The 16,504-nt window shown below is 49.2% G+C and overlaps 5 protein-coding genes across 5 annotated transcripts; 2 read left to right on the forward strand and 3 right to left on the reverse strand.

The window, feature by feature from the left end:
* Positions 1-47: 47 nt before the first annotated feature.
* On the forward strand, positions 48-5,771 carry DFJ58DRAFT_657665 (uncharacterized protein; the record flags this gene model as incomplete). Its single annotated transcript, XM_041381992.1, has 9 exons — positions 48-1,128; positions 1,210-1,762; positions 1,818-3,696; positions 3,754-3,983; positions 4,036-4,418; positions 4,466-4,629; positions 4,682-4,857; positions 4,883-4,938; positions 4,987-5,771. The coding sequence occupies 9 exons, from the start codon at positions 48-50 to the stop codon at positions 5,769-5,771; spliced, it is 5,307 nt and encodes a 1,768-aa protein (XP_041245856.1).
* A 1,628-nt stretch (positions 5,772-7,399) lies between these two features.
* DFJ58DRAFT_778581 (uncharacterized protein) lies at positions 7,400-8,914 on the forward strand. The gene is made up of 9 exons (XM_041389641.1): positions 7,400-7,637; positions 7,691-7,730; positions 7,778-7,852; positions 7,918-8,011; positions 8,064-8,134; positions 8,193-8,221; positions 8,275-8,367; positions 8,425-8,564; positions 8,615-8,914. The coding sequence occupies exons 1-9, from the start codon at positions 7,475-7,477 to the stop codon at positions 8,645-8,647; spliced, it is 738 nt and encodes a 245-aa protein (XP_041245857.1). The 5' UTR covers positions 7,400-7,474; the 3' UTR covers positions 8,648-8,914.
* DFJ58DRAFT_778583 (glycoside hydrolase family 18 protein) lies at positions 8,868-10,563 on the reverse strand. Its single transcript, XM_041389642.1, has 13 exons — positions 10,354-10,563; positions 10,277-10,290; positions 9,984-10,227; positions 9,842-9,929; positions 9,765-9,788; positions 9,694-9,706; positions 9,568-9,637; positions 9,504-9,515; positions 9,431-9,440; positions 9,168-9,380; positions 9,093-9,115; positions 8,939-9,037; positions 8,868-8,886 (listed from the first exon to the last, which is right to left on the reverse strand). Exons 1-12 carry the CDS (start codon positions 10,540-10,542, stop codon positions 8,978-8,980), a joined length of 960 nt encoding a protein of 319 aa, XP_041245858.1. The 5' UTR covers positions 10,543-10,563; the 3' UTR covers positions 8,868-8,886; positions 8,939-8,977.
* A 2,170-nt stretch (positions 10,564-12,733) lies between these two features.
* Positions 12,734-14,290, reverse strand: DFJ58DRAFT_744429 (glycoside hydrolase family 18 protein; the record flags this gene model as incomplete). Its single annotated transcript, XM_041387315.1, has 11 exons — positions 12,734-12,793; positions 12,845-12,867; positions 12,920-13,132; positions 13,183-13,192; positions 13,269-13,389; positions 13,450-13,462; positions 13,521-13,544; positions 13,600-13,687; positions 13,742-13,985; positions 14,035-14,048; positions 14,111-14,290. The coding sequence occupies 11 exons, from the start codon at positions 14,288-14,290 to the stop codon at positions 12,734-12,736; spliced, it is 990 nt and encodes a 329-aa protein (XP_041245859.1).
* Positions 14,291-15,672: 1,382 nt separating this feature from the next.
* On the reverse strand, positions 15,673-16,493 carry DFJ58DRAFT_271231 (uncharacterized protein). The gene is made up of 3 exons (XM_041379592.1): positions 15,983-16,493; positions 15,761-15,907; positions 15,673-15,702 (listed from the first exon to the last, which is right to left on the reverse strand). The coding sequence occupies exon 1, from the start codon at positions 16,435-16,437 to the stop codon at positions 15,991-15,993; it is 447 nt and encodes a 148-aa protein (XP_041245860.1). The 5' UTR covers positions 16,438-16,493; the 3' UTR covers positions 15,673-15,702; positions 15,761-15,907; positions 15,983-15,990.
* Positions 16,494-16,504: the final 11 nt, after the last annotated feature.

Genomic DNA, 16,504 nt, shown 5'->3' on the forward strand with positions numbered 1-16,504 from the left:
TCGCCCTCTCGAGCGGTCCAAGGACACAGACATCCAACCCCTTCCATATGGTCTCTCTCCAGCTTGGTAACCCGAGGCGCGACCCGTCACCGAAAGCGTTGCCCCGCACTTCAGAGCCCTTGTCGTCGTCATCATCATTATCTCCCCCTGCTCAAGAGATGCCCGAGACAACCATGACTTTCAAGAGACTTCGATCGTCATTGGAGCAAAGTTTGAAGACCGCAACACGTTCCAGAGCAAAAGTTCTGCCACCCGTTGATGACTTCGCAACCGTGTCCGTCAATGGTAAAGGCAAGGAGAAAGAGCTTGAAGACCACGTTGATGTGAAAGGGCAGAAGAAGGATAAGATCATGTCTGGCATGCTGAGGCGATTGGAATCAAGGGTAGGACTGCGCAGAACTCCACGTATGTCGACATCGACATCGATCCCCCTCGACACAAGTCACACCAACGCGATTGGAGCGACTACTGGCAATAACGCGGATGTAGTCATCAAGTCACGCCAGGCTGGATTCACGAGTTTTGTTACCCCATCCCTGCGGCAGGCATCCGTGTCTTCCCCTGTTCTCCATCTCTCGTCCCAAAATTTGCCGTCGGGTCCGTCGCAGCCTGCAGCGATGGCGCCATTAACAAATACAGGCCCTATCACACCTGTACGCGATCGCACGCGGCGCGCCAGTGTTCAGCCCATTAAGTCCAAGGAAATTAGTGGTCCTCAGCCATTAGCATCGCGGCATGACCGCCGTAGTGGCGCTGCAACGCCTGACCGCTTTGGCGCGGCCTCCTCTCGGGCAAGTAAATCTCGTCCAACTCCAGTGCTTTCTACACCAAGGGGACGTTCGTCGACTGACGCACCTAGGCGGAGCCGTGATTCGTCAAGTCCGCCGGACACCCCGACACCTCCGAGTCTGTCTGGTTCCCGAGGGCAGTTGGGCGACCTGTCCAGAACGCCCGTGGCTGCGAGTGCAACTCACCTGCCTCTTCACAGCAGTCCGCCTTCCTCTCCCATTCCTAGCCGTGCTGTGAGTCCTGCACGCGCAAGGACACCTCTGAAACAAGTCGTGGCTCCCACATCGTATCAGGGGTTTACTTCTGTATCTGCGTCCCATCTTCCCTTGAACTCCTCCAGTCCACCGACGGCATCAACTCCAGCCCGTATGCCTTCTGTAGATGCACCAAGGAGACCTTCAGTTGATGCGCCACGGAGAGGTTCTATTGGTACCCCACAGAGACCATCTTTTGATACCTCCCGAAGACCATCTGCAGAAGTGCCGCGAAAGGCATCTGGCGAAACCTCTCGGAGAAGCTCCATTGACGTGCATCGGCGACCCACGGCCTCCCCTGTGCCTCGAGCATGTTCCCCTCAGTCCACCGTGCGTCCACGTGCTACATCACCTTCTCAGCGCACGCCTGCATGCGCCCAGAATCGCTTTAATATCTCAACTGCTTCCCTTATCCCTCCTTCTACTCCAGAGCAGCGTGAGATTATACGTACTGCAACTTCGCTTCTGTGCAGGGAATTACGGAAAGCACCAGCGCATCTTGCACGCGGTGATGCACAGAAGGAGTGGGCGGAAGTAGAGGTGCGCTTGCAGCCCTTAATTAGGCTTGAACGTGTTTGGGGGAAGAGTGGCGGTGCCAGCGCTAGTTCTAGCCAGATTGCTGTGGGCGGTGTTGGTTCCACTGTACTTAGCTCTGCTGGGGAGGAAAGAGAAAGAAAGCTCTTCTGCGAGGCCCTTCGAGATGGCGTTGTTCTCTGCCAGTAAGTCTTGACAGTTACTCCGACTGGTGTGCTGTTTAATGTTACATCTTTTCAGGTTGATGAACAAGCATTGTTCTGGGACCATAGCTCGCATCGACCACCGTGAAGATGGTTTTAAGCACACCAACAACATCACCAGGTTCATTGCTGCATGTTCGCAAAACGGCGTCCCTTCCGGCGACATCTTCTATCGTGATGACCTCATCCAGGCGACTCCAGAAACCCTTTGCCGTGTCGCATGTACCATCATTTCGTTGATCAAGCTTTTTGAAGACCCTGGGGTCGGTCGTGCGAAGGTCATCACGGGTCAAGGCAGGAAAGGTGCCATCATAGCTTCAAGCAACGACCCTTACTCTCCGGCGGTTTCTCGCGCTGCTTCTCCCACACCGAATCTGCTGCCACGACCAGTCTCTCCACCTTCTCCTTCCGGTCCGACTCGCAGAATGCGGAATCCACATGAACGATTGCCTCCTCCCATACGACCTGATAGTCCGCAATCGGGAACATCTGCTGGCACAGCTAAGAGAGTCCCCATCATAGATAGAAGTACGACGCCGGCCAGTAACAGCGATCATGAAATCGACGAGGTTCCCCCTATTACGGGACCATCTCCAACCCCTAGATCTCCCTTTCGTGGGCACTCTCGAACTGGACTTCCAGATGACAGCAGTATGAGCCCTCTCTCCAGCCTTCAGCCACTCGACATTCCCTTCCCTCAAGTATCGACCTCACAGGTGTCCAGTCCGTCGGGCTATGATGCAGACTATCCCCCACGACAGTCGAGAACATCCAGCAATCTCACTGATAACACTGCCCTCTCCAGCATCTTTGACATCAGACGGGCGAGCAGCAGCAACCAAAACAAATTTGGTACCATCAGGACTTTCACAACTGAGGCGACTTCTTGCTCTGAGGCGCCCTCGTTCACCCGAACGGAGGCTAGCTCGGTGGCAGCATCCATGGCAGAAGAGATGAGCAGGAGACGGGGTGGTGGAGAGCCTACACTTCGGTCGAGAGAGCGACGCCCGAGCGAGCCAGGTGTACTTGATCTGGTTAGCCTCGCAGAGGAAGAGGAGAACAGTGCATGTGGGTCGAGCTCCAATCACCACCAGGGGGAGAGTTTACAGCCTAGAGAACCCTCGCGGGAGCGGGAAACGGAAGCGCAGGTTCGTGTGCGGCTCGGTAAAGGCAAATGGCCTGACGATTTTCTGGACGCTTTCAAAGCACAAGCTCCAAGTCCATCTCGAACAGTCCCGACTGCAACATCGTCAAACCATGTAGATACGCCTCTTAGTTCCAGTCCTCTGTCTGTATCCCCGACCAGAAAGCTTTCCATTGTTGGGACATCACGTCACAACGACAGCACAGAGCCCACGGTTCGAAGGCCATCTTATCGGTCAACGCATAGCGCGGATGTCCTGATGCCGAAGAATTCAGTGCTCCGTTTGGATGCCAGCTCAGAGAATTCACCAGGCTCCAAAGTTATTCTGCGTCGTCAGAGTACACGGAATGGTGCTCGCAGAAATGGGGCCTACTATCCTCGTAATAGCACCGACGATCCTGGGACTGCAAAAGATGACGATCCTCATACTGTCCCCTTCCCACGTGCCGTGTCAGGGGAATTTGCTGCTCATTCCACATCATCTCCCGATTCTACTGCCAGGGGCGGTGTCACAAATAACCAGGATGCTCCCCGTGTGCGTGGTCGTTTCCAGAGTGATGTTGAAGATCACCGAGCTCGAAGATGCAGTCGTCCGACTTCGCATGATGAGTTGGGCAGACCGCGGAGGTCTCGATATGAAAGCATGGTCAATCTAGGGGTGGCCTCTGCGAATGCAAGTACGAGCGACTTGCTGGCAAGAGACTCTGGTGACGGAAGCGCTGTACGGCAGACTGTAATAGTTGAGGAAGAAGGAAAGCCCGCAATTCATTTCGTGAGTTCTCCTATTTATGTGAGCTAGCGCCCAGGTTTTTGACTTTACCTTTATAAGCAATTCGGGAATTGCATCGGCCGCGGACAGTTTGGCACAGTGTATCGGGCCCTGAATCTGACAACCGGACAAATGGTAGCAGTAAAACGAATCCGATTAGAAGGTCTGAAAGAGGACGAAGTTGCCCAGCTCATGAGGGAGGTGGACTTGATGAAACAACTATCCCATCCAAGCATTGTGAAGTATGAAGGGATGGCTCGAGATGACCAATACCTCAACATCGTTCTTGAGTGAGTAAAGTCCATTATCTTGTTGGATCTTTCTGTGATAAATTCGATGTAGGTATGCTGAAAGCGGCTCATTGGGCCAGATGCTCAAAGCTTTCGGCAAGTTGAACGAGAAACTTGTGGCGAGCTACGTTGTCAAGATTCTTGAGGGCTTGCATTACTTGCATTGTTGCGATGTTGTCCACTGCGATCTGAAAGCCGCCAACATCCTTACCACGAAGACGGGGAATATCAAGCTCTCGGATTTCGGCGTTTCCCTGAACCTGAAGGCTATAGAACGAGAGAAGGACGTTGCTGGTACTCCGAACTGGATGGCCCCAGAAGTCATCGAGCTCAAAGGGGCTTCAACGAAGGCTGACATTTGGTCGCTGGGATGCACAGTCGTCGAACTTCTTACTGGACGTCCGCCATTTGGGGATATCACCAACACAATGACAGGTATGATCGTAATCATTGCTTCGGATGCATGACTGATGTAGATGCAGTCATGTTCCGCATTGTCGAGGACGAGATGCCAATCCCTGAAGAATGTTCCGAACCGTTGAAAGACTTCCTTCAGCAATGCTTCCAGAAGGAACCCTCGATGCGACCTGATGCCGAGCTATTGTGCGAACACCCCTGGTTAAAGAAAAATTGGGATGCCCTCAAGGTTCGTGAGTTTCCGAATAGCATGCAAGGTGTTACCAATCGATTTCATTTAGGAGCTTCGTCCCCAGGATAGCATACCTTTTCTCCGGCGTGTTAGCACTGATCTCCAAAAGACTGACGTTGCATTCCTTGCATCTATGGATATAAACAGAATCGAATCGCCCTTCTCGGTAGCCTCAGTTCAAGAGGAGACATCAAAGTCTCCAAGGCGCAGATTATCCAGTGGACCGTCTTCACCGATCCCGCTTCTGGAGGGACACCCCATTCACCCCTAGGGATCATTCCTTTATCAAGACCACCTTTGAGAAACGTGAGCCCGGAATTTGCGGCCCGTTAGCCTCGCTGATCGTGTTTGTAGCCATGGTCTGCAGCGTGTGTATGGGAAGTGTCAAAAGGAGTGCCGTCATTTGCGACAAGTGTAATCTCATCACTCACTCGAAATGTGCTCCTGAAGCTCCTCCCACATGTGACTTCCGCTCTCAACTGTTGCTTTACGCACAGTACGCCGAACAAGGAAGCCCTGCTGGTATCCCACTCGATGGATCGAATGGGTTGCATCCTCGTCCATCGACGACTATTCCTTCTGAAGTCTCCTTAGCCACACCTTCTCCACGACCAAGCTCGGACGTCACGCCCTCATCGTCATCGCCCTCATCCACTCCTCCCAATGCTTACAAGTTTATGAAACCTTTCAAACATTCTCGTTCTTCCCTAGCAACAGAGAATAGGTCTCCCCCTTCCACGTCGGCGTTACCGATTCCTCAGCCTCTGACTCACGATGATGTCGCTCCCAAGCGAAAACTCCCTAAGCTCCCGTCAAATATGATCTCCAAAGAACGACCTCATTCATTGTCAAGTAATAGTACTGCCCGCAATGCCACTAGCGTGGAGACGGCTGACAGCCAATCTAGCCGTCAAGAACCTGGTCGTCAATCCTTCCTTTCGATAGCTGAGCTTGATACAGATACCATTCCACAACTTGGTCCGCCAGTTCCTGACAAGAAACCCTTTTATGCCCATACTATGACTGCTATTGATCATATGAACACTCCATCACGCCACATTCCGGGCACGACGCCCAACGAACCTGACCGTTATAAAAAACGGGGAGCCGAGAAATCATCAGGGTGCACTGTCCAGTGAATGCTATCCCTCATCCACTGTTATCCTCGCCGCACCGATCATCCGAACATAGCATCAGATACCATGGACATCGTACCACTGAAGTTCTTATTGCTTTTACTCACTTATCACTTATCACTTATCATTACCATACCTTTCATCAAGACATATATATACTCTATTTTAGCACCTATGACCTGGTGCGATATCTAATCGATCTAATCACCAACAACCTTAACTGTTGGCAACTTACTCCAGCCCTCATTTTTCCTATGCGCTACCACATAGCAGGTATCTGCGGTGCAATTGGAATGGACTCATGTGGCCTGTGTCACTCTGATTTGACTTTGCAGGGGAATATTTGCTCATCATTTGAAACTAGCCTCATCAGTGACATATTGATCATGTTCGCGAAGCGAGCCACAGTGCTAGCGGCCGATAACTTTTAGTAGATCTTCGAACCATTAGAGGGAACGGTTATCCCCAGTGGTTATTCTCCTTCCAAAGGTCTCGGACATCCCGAATCAATTGCTGGTAGGTTGAGCAACCTTGAGGTTGGCTCGTGAGTCGACACCACAACATGAAATTCCAGAATCACTGCCAGCACATTCATCAAATTTGTCGGCGTCAGTGAATTGAGCAGTCCAGAGCAGTCCCGGATATTAAGTAGCCGAAGTATAGCACGATATAATTCTGCTCTTGTCAAATATTAGTCATCAAATTTCAAATCTTACTACATATCGCACAATCGATGTCGATGAGGTCAGGCAAACAGTAGTTGGACTGGGTCGAGCGTTAGCTCGGTCGGACGCTGGCGAGGTTGCCGCTGGGTGGGTGGGAACACTCAACATGCGGGCTGATTGAATGACCATTATGAGTGTACATATACGAAGCTGATAATCACTGGCAAGCACGGGTATTTAAAATATCAAAGAGCTAGGTGTCATTATGGAAATTATAATGATATTCGAAGTGGCGGGGGCAAAAATATGAGAGCGAGCGAGATTATAGTGAAACGAGCGAGCGGATCGTATCGTGCAGCTATGACTCGGAGTCGGAAGTGAGGCGAGAACAAGAAGAAAGAAAGGCTTGCCGCTCCGAGTCGATGTGATGCCGGTTCCTTCCGAGCATTCAGGTCTCAGGAACCGGGGTCCGGCACCTTCACATTGGGAGTTTGTGACATCACTGTTAACGTGACTTTGCACCATCCGAGTCGCAGCCGCCATAGTATAATATACAAGGTATTGTAGGGAAAAGTTTATCCCCTTGTAAGTTGTCGGGTGTTCTCAGTTCCCAACATGACTCGACTCACAGTACCAACCTTTTTGGTTGCCACCGTGACTGATCCGATCTACTTAAAGCTGAAGAATTTTACCTGTAATCTCGGAGGCACCGTCACGGTACTTTCGGTCTGAAGCACCCGCAGATATAGCCAGTTCCGAGTCATGAAGCCACCTTAAGACGCCTCGAACACAGCCGCTCGTCGGTCCTGCCTTATACCTTACTTTACCGTGTGTTAGTGGCCTGAAACATAGATCTAGAGAGGTCGACTTGCGAATCAATCGACGGAGAGATCTCGATCATTTTGTACCTGAGGTCCAACCGTCACTTTTTTAACTGGCAAGGTCAGACCCTGTGACATGCACATCATGATGGACAACTAAAATTCGATCATATATCAATGGTACGCTCAACAACAGCTGGCATCGCCTTGACCTCCCGCCATGCGAATTTTTGTGCTGAGCTGTGCCATTGCACTACTTCTCTCCGTCTGTAGTGCCGGTGCAGCATTGACAAATGCACAACGACTAGCTCGTGGCCTGCCAATTTTACCTCCCAAGTTTGGTCGCTCTCTGCCAGGTTATGCAAGGTCACCGACAGTAGCTGGTACTTCTAAACCCATATCTCAAGTACTTGCACCAACTAATGTGTCGGTGTAGGAGTGAAGGACCCGTCCCCGTCGTCCGCTCCGCCTCAGACGTGAGTCCGTTGAAAATTTCACTGGAAATTTGTTTCAGCTCCTTCAGAATTACTGGTCGGATCCTGGTTAAGAGCCACAATGGCAAATCACTAGGACATCTACATAACATGGCCTCAGGAATGTAAGGACGCCTGCCGACTTGAGTGTTTCTCCTATTGAAAATGTCACTGCTGAGCTTGTGACTAGAAATGGCGTAAACTTTGGTGCCTCAAGCGCGGACCTGCACGTGTCGTTCACCACGTCTCGATCTGGAAAGGGGCTTATCGACATACAGGCCGTCGTACGGTCCCCCTCATCCTTTTCATTTCTAAAATTTACAAAGCTCTTGACAGGACGCCGCATTTCATGGGCCTCATTATATTGGGACGACCAGCAGCCACACCCTCGCCACTGGCTCCTCAACGTCGGTATTTTCACCAAAAAAAACCGGTTGCTAGACACTGATTTTGCTCCATCAACAGAGCCGTCGACTTTGGCAACGCCATTAGAAGTAAGTTTGCACGGCTATCACAAATTGAATGTTTAATGATAAATCATTCATAGCACCTGTGCATTCCCCACCCGTTCCTGCGGGCCAGCATAATGCGGACGAATCAGCTATTTGGACTTTCGATCCCAGAACTCATGAACTGAAGGGTGGGCTATCTCGATGCTTTCGTTGTCCGAATCTACTTATCATTGACATGTCTCAAGTGCAATACGTAAATCCCGACGGCCAAACGGCAAAGACGATTATCGCTTATAATATTCATGACAACACAATATTCTTTGTCGGTGACATCGGTGCTTATAATGCCGCTCAAGTCCATCCTGATCACCACGTCTCACCTATTGTTAGTCTGTTCAACTTTTTGCCCGAATTCACCGACTCATCGATTTACAGACATTTTACCTTGATTCGGCGGTTAAGAAATGAGAGAGCAATGATCCAGAAAGGTTCTCTCTCTTCCACATCTTTTAACATTCCCTTCATTTTCCATGTCAATCTTTTAAATTTCAGTCCAAGTCGTAGGTTCACCAAATTGGGTCTTTCATTCGGACTTTGAAAACTGTGTTGGTCTCTAGATCCCTGACATTTACTTACATACCACTTATTCCCAACTTGAAGTTTGAGATCTGGAATACATACCTAGACTGTTACTTTGAACTACTTATACAAGATCAAAGGATTGAGTTCAAATTATTCTTTCATTGGAACAGCAGAGCAATAAATTACAGCGACAGAGTAAGGAGTCACAGGCGCTGTTTATTCTGGGAATGCGAGCGCTCGCACAGCTTCAATCCAAGCTGCTGCAGCGTCGGGGAACTTGGTAGCACACAACGGATTAGTAACATTCTTCTGACAGGTTGACTTGGCTCACCTCCCACACCATAACGCCAGCATCTGGAAACTACGGTTAGCCCCTGTTGAACAGCACGTGGGATATTAGACGTACCCCATCCATCTTCGTAGGCGGTTTCCACACACTCGGCGAGTAGGGTGGTGTTCATATAGCCATTGGTCGCATCCGCAGTAGTGGCTGGCTTGCCGATGACCAACTTGTCTAAACTAACTCCTGCTTCCGCAATCTGGAAGAGTGAAGTGTTTGGCCATGTCGTGGATGATTCCGTAAGGAGGCCAGTACACGTTGTGTACTCAGTTGTACCCTCTAATATAGCTAGTTAATAATAGGCAAAGAGACAGGACTGCGTGACTCACGGTTGTAGAACTGTACAAAACCGGGAATTCTGTATCAGCATCATGAAATTACCCATTGTCAAAAAACACTTGCCTGAACGTTGTACTGTAAGGTGGCGAATGAGCTCACAAAAAATTACAGTGATTTTCTCACTTACCCAATCAATTAACGATCCAACGTTCATGTTGACCGCCAAATATGCTCCACTAGTGTACGACGTGGAGAACCTATAAACAGGGAGATAAATCCAGACGACTCGCATAAATACGATTGGTCCAAATACCATGGAGCAACAGCTAGATGAAGGCCGAGAACTTAGTCAGGTCCAATGACTGGAATTTGAGGCAGACTCACGTGCATGGGTTAAGATGTATTGTCCTGCGGCGTGCTCTCAGTACGTCCTCGTCACATAATGGAACCAGCAAACATACCTTGCGTAAGCGTTTCACGGAGGGTTTCGGTGAAAGTGGTCAACCAAGTTTCTGCAGATCCATTTTCAGCATTCATGGCGTCGAAATCCTGTTGCAAAGCCAGTATTCAGTTGTGGACTAATGTACGTCAAGAGAAACCCACTTCGTAGTCAATATCGACACCGTCGAGATTATATTCCATCACGAAGGCCGAGAGATTATTGGCGACGGTCACAGGATCAAGTCCATCAGTCGTAGGCGTATCCGTGGACCCGAAAGCAGATACAATAAGAGAAATCCCGGCATCGTGGTATGATGTCAAGTAAGATTCTCGTGTGGCATTGTCAATCAATGTCCACTCGTCAGCTTGATCAACTGGGCCGGTTGTAAGCCAGAACGATAGAGCACTGAAGAAAGTTAGACTGCAAAACACTCGTGCTTGTCCCCAAGGCTCACAAGACATTATACCCCTGATTCCAAGATGACAGAAAAACAATTAATAGGTGCTAATGAAGTTGTCGGTGAATACATACCGTGACTTCGCTGACATCAGGAGGGCCGTCCTCACCATCGACCCACTCGTCGCTGTAAATGACGAAGCGAGGGGCTGCAGGTGGAGCGATTGTACGAGCTGAAAGTGTCGTGTCCACAAGAGGCACAGACAACACTCCGCCGATGACTGTAAAGACGCTGAGAAGACTCGAGAGCATGAAAGACACCATGATGAGGATGGAGTAGAATAGTAGCCACTGGTAGGCATTTATACCTTTCACCAAGAGCTCATCCCAGGGTTAGTGTATCATAATATGACCTTCAATGGCATATGCACCAGAGACCCCGTCCCACTAATAAAAGATGTGAGTGTCAGTATCAGAACAAAACCAGGGTGGTGGCTGGATGCCGCATGGATTATCGCCAGACGATTTGGCGATAAAGTTAGACCCCTGTTTGCGAGAGGCAGCACATGAAAAGACTCGAAATTATCACCAGCAACATAACCCTCTGCCCCCTAAGGTTCCCAAGTCCAAAGATGGGTCAGACGCGGGATCTCCGTATTGGGAACACGGTCGGTCGGTCCATGTCCAAAGTCGTACGAGTGGTGAGCATGCGGACTCAGAAAAACATGCGAGGGTATCAGGTACGTGCATGCGAGAATTGAAAAATCGGCCGCATGTGCTCGAGAGGCATCCGAGGTTGGATATGATTGAGCAAGAGAGATAATTCCTCAGAAGCACGGATTTGGAATGCCAAAATTGAATGAGTCGGTATGCGGAAGCAATCCGTGGTGAATGTAATAGGTGAGATAAGCTTAGGAAATCGGGGTAGACGGCGGGAGTCCCTGTAACCTCTCGACGAAGGACTGTAGCGTTCAGCGGGAAAGCTTGAACGCGAACTATGAAATTACAGTTCACATCGTCCGTTGCTTTGCCAAGAGATCCCCTGCACGCATTGGCAGGATACTAGCATGCAAAAGCGACAAATGCCAGCAGCAAGACACGCATTTGACGGAGGATTGTCGCGTGTGACTCTCCCTCTAAAAGGGATTCTCAGCAGTTCTGCAACAAAGCCAGGTTTTAGAAATGTGAAAGTGAGGGAAAGTGTGAGATCTTAGAAGGGCATAATAAGACTTTGCACCAGATGGTACTAGCTGGCAACTTGAGCTGTATCTCAGTTCCGAAAAATGGGGTAGGCGACACAAGGTGGCACAAGGCGAAAAGGTGTAGTAGGCTATGTTTCCGAGGCAATCAGATGTACACAGTCCGTTGCACATGTACATATGCTTAGCTAGACCCCATGCACCGTCAAAGGTAACATGTGAAGTTTTGAAACATTAGCACCTGAGACAAACCAAAGACACTTACTGCAACGATCCTAACTCGTGCCCAGCCCAGCTGGCCTCTGCTGACAATATATGCAGCGCCTGTATACTCTGCACAAACTTTGATAATCCGTAACCTTGCAATAATCATCGTCAAAGTCCAGCGCATATGCATATATCTCGTCCCAGCTCCGCTCTGTACTCAACCAGGTGGATTTTGCTACCCTCCACCGATATTTCTGGACGACGTGTTCTGGGAACTCCATTGGATCCGCTCAAAGCTCAAAAGCCGAGGTAATATTTTGAAATGTCCGACGCGGTGACGACCCAGAAATGGGAAGAATGGGTAAACCATGTTCATGTTCATATGCTAAGCACTAGACCACTGGTGTGTTTGTAGAGAAATATTAATGTGTCATGAGAGCGCCCGATTCCCGCTTGGATGCGAAATCGACGCTGCATACGGATTTGGCAGCGTGAAGCAAGTTGTCTCTGGTTATGGCATCGAATTATGATGATGGTTATCCCAAGGTTATCAGTTGGGGCATATACTGCTTACATAACAGACACTATTACGGACACGCGGATTCCAAGTCGGGCAGCCAATATTTGCCCAAGGCTGGTCCGGGGCCCGTGTTCAAAATTCACGAAGCCTTTGGCAGTACGCTGCATTTCCTAAAACTTATTGGCATCAGGACAACGAGCAATGACACTCTCGCGCCTGCAGTACGCCTGGTTTCCAAAATGTTGGTGTTTTTACAGAAACAATCTGCATAGGATTTTCTGATGTAATCAGAGATCGACAGCCTGACATTAATTCCCGTCATTGTCAAGTTGTCGGTGCACCAAATTGGGAATCTCTTTTGTTCGGACCTTGAAATGGACTGTCGGACTTGTCTCACGCCTACATACCTGACGCGTACTAACTTAAAGTTCAAGCCTGTATGTGTTCTACGCATCTGGAATACTTAAACACACGGACCGTTACTTTGAGCTACTTATTACACAGAGGATGTGTCCGGAAAATGACCTCAAGATCATACCTACATTAGGACATAAATGACAGCGGGAGAGTCGGTAGTCACAGGCGCTGTTTATTCTGGGAATGCGAGCGCTCGCACAGCTTCAATCCAGGCCGCTGCAGCGTCGGGAAACTATCACACGACGGATTAGCGACATTTCTCTGACAGGTTGACTTGGCTCACCTCCCACACCATAACACCAGCATCTGGAAACTATGATTAGCCCCTGCAGAACAGCATGTGAAATATTGGACGCACCCCATCCTTGTTGATAGGCGGTGTCCACACACTGGGCGAGTAAGGTGGTGTTCATATAGCCATTGGTCGCATCCGCAGTAGTGGCTGGCTTGCCGATCACTAACTTGTCTAAACTAACTCCTGCTGCTGCAATCTGGAAGAGTGAAGTATCTGGCCATGTCGTGGATGATTCCGTAAGGAGGCCAGTACACGTTGTGTACTCAGTTGTACCCTCTAATATAGCTAGTTAATGATAGGCAAATAGACAGGACTGCGTGACTTACGATTGTAGAACTGTACAACACCGGGAAATTTGTATCGGTATCATGAAATTACCCATTGTCAAAAAATACTTGCCTGAACGTTGTACTGTAAGGTGGCGAATGAGCTCACAAAAAATTCCAGTGATCTTCTCACTCGCCCAATCAATTAACGATCCAACATTCTTGTTGACCGTCAAATAAGCACCACTAGTGTACGACGTGGAGAACCTATAATGTTACAGGGAGATTAAACCGGGCGAGTCGCATGAACACGATTGGTCCAAATACCATGGAGCAACAGCTAGATGAAGGCCGAGAATTTGTTCAGGTCTAATCACTGGATGTTGAGGCAGACTCACGTGCGTGGGTTAAAATGTATTGGCCTGCGACATGCTGTCAGCACGTCCTCGTTGTTCATAACGGAACCAGAAAACATACCTTGCGGAAGCTGAGCACGAAGAGCTTCGGTGAACGTAGTCAGCCAAGTTTCTGCAGATCCATTCTCTGCATTCATGGCATTAAAATCCTGTTGCAAAGCCAATGTTCAGACATGGACTGATGCACGTTAAGAGAAACTCACTTCGTAGTCAATATCGACACCGTCAAGATCATATTCCAACACGAAGGCCGCAAGATCATTGGCGATGGTAGTAGGATCATATCCCTCAGTCGTAGGCGCATCCGTGGACCCGAAAGCAGATACAATAAGAGAAATCCCGGCATCGTGGTATGATGTCAAGTAAGATGCTCGTGTGGCATTGTCAATCAATGTCCACTCTTCAGCTTGATCAGCTGGGCCGGAGATAAGCCAGAACGAGAGGGCACTAAAGAAAGTTAGACCGCGGAACACCCATGTTTGTCCCCAAGGCTCACAAGACGTTATACCCCTGAATCCCAAATAACAGAAAGTAGTCAATACGTGCTAATGGAGTTGTCGGTGAATACATACCGTGACTTCGCTGACTGCAGGAGGACCGGTCTCACCGGAGATCCACTTGTCGCTGTAAATGACGAAGTAAGGGGCTGCAGGTGTTGAATGAGCTGAAAATGCCATTTCCACAGGAGGCATAGGCAACAGGCCGCTGATGAATGCCAAGACGCTGAGAATACTCGAGAGCACGAAGACCATGATGAGTAAAAATGAAGCAGAGTATTATCCATCGGTAGGCATTTATACTACACCTCATTCGAGGGTTAGTGTACATGATATGACCTTCGATAGCACATGCGCCAGAGATCCCGTCCTGCTACAAAAGAAGAGGTTGCTAGTATCAGAACGAAAAACAAAACTAGGATCGCGGCTTGATGCTGCACAGAGCGCCGCCAGACGATTTGGAAATTGCGATAGAGTTAGACCCCCTATTGGCAGGAGGAGGCGCATAACGTGACTCGAAATCGTTACCAGCGGCATCAATCTGTTGCTTCCAAGATTCTCAAGACCAGAGATGGGCCAGACGCAAGATCTCCGTTTTGGGAAATCGATGTCGAAAGTCGTTAGAGCGGTGAGCACCATGGGCATGCGGATTCAGTAAGACATTGGAGATGTCAGGTACGTGCATGCCAGAATTGCAAAAATTGCTGCATGTCCTTGAGAGGCGTCCGAGGTTGCATATGATTGTGAAGGTTGTCCGAGTCGCTCGGAAACACGGATTTGGAACGCCAAAATTAAATGAGCGTGCATACGGAAGTAATCCGTGACGAATGCAATAGGTGCGATAAGGTTAGGAGGCCGAGGTGAAGGACGGAACTTCCTGGGACCTCAATCGTAACAGAAGAGCCAGGCTTGTCCGGAAAAGATCACCCTTGACCAAGTTATGTGATGACGTTTTTGGATAACATTAAGTATAGGCCACACCAGATTTACCTTGACTTGTATTTTTAACGATCATGCGTGCTTCTATGCTCCACGTGTACGCCTCGGTAGTGGCTGTATCAGCGCCTAGTGGTCACCGCACCGTGCGATGTGAAAGGTGCAGTACCGGAAGGAAACGGCATCACACGAGAAAGCGTTTCGGCTTCATCGTTCTTTCCCCGCACGATACATCTCACTCGCTCAATCCTACACAGTATCCTCGCTCGTTCTCATATTTTTCGCCCTCCCTCCACGCCCACTATCAATACATCCGAGAATGAATATCCGCACCGTATTCCAATTATATTTCAATTACCCATCCCAGCTGGGTCATCTACAATAGAGGTCATTCAACACTTAGCCTGTCGAGTTTGTTTTCCCGCCCACCCGGGGCAATCTCGCCAGCGTCCGAATCGAGCTAACGCTCGGCCCAGCCCAACCACTGTTTACTTGACCTCGTTGTTTTTGCGTTAGACGAAGCTGGATCGGTAAAAACAATATAACCTCCAACTTGCGACTTACTGTGGACATAGCCTCGGATCACAGATAGGTGACAAATGTATTGACATCGTTTGACGCTCTGCCAAGAGATCCCCTGCATGCATATGGCAGGACGACTAGCAAAGGCGACAAAGCAAGCACGGATCGTCACATGTGACTCTGCCCTCTAAAGGGGTTTCTTGGCAGCTCTGCAACAAAATAGATTTTAGGAATGTGAAAACGGAAACAAAGAGCCTAGAAGGGCACGTTTAGACTTGTGACCGGATAGTACTTGCTAGGTCGAAACTTGAACTGTATATTGATTCTGAAGAAGTGGCACAAGGCGAGAAAGGTGTAGCTAGGTTTTGCCCAAATTCCAATGTACGCAGTCCGCCGCCCATGCACGGCGCTTGGCTAGATCCCGTGTGTCAGATCAGTGTTATGTGAATCAGCGCTGAGCATCTGATTACACAGATCAAAGGCACTTACTTGCAATCCTAGCTCGTGCCCAGCTGACCACTGCTGGCAAGGTATGCAGCGCCTGTATCTGCCCAAACCTGATAATCTGTAACCTTGCATTCGTCGTCAAAGTCCAGCACATATGTAAATATCTCGTCCCAGCTCTGCTCTGAGCTCAACCAGGTGAATCTTGCTCGGCCCTTCACCGAAACTTTCTGGACTTCTGGATCGACGATATACTCTGAAAACTCCATTCTCTCAAAACTCAAAGTTGAGGCTATGGTTTTGAAGTAATCTCGTACTCCGTCATGTCCGACGAAGCGACGACCTAGAAATGGAGCAAGAATAGATAAACCATGCTCATATGCTGAGCACTGGTGTGTCGTAGAGAAATGCGTCATGAGAGCGTCCGGATCTTTCTTGGATGCGAAATCAATGCATAAGGATTTGGCAGCGTGAAGCAAGTTGTCTCTGGTTATGGTCATCGTACGGTATTATGATGGTGGTTAAACGTTAAACGTTGGTGGTTGGAGCACGTTGCTTAGCAAAGAC

This window comes from Suillus subalutaceus (genome assembly GCF_016647625.1).
Source record: "Suillus subalutaceus strain FC151 chromosome Unknown DFJ58scaffold_31, whole genome shotgun sequence".
Taxonomy (NCBI): domain Eukaryota; kingdom Fungi; phylum Basidiomycota; class Agaricomycetes; order Boletales; family Suillaceae; genus Suillus; species Suillus subalutaceus.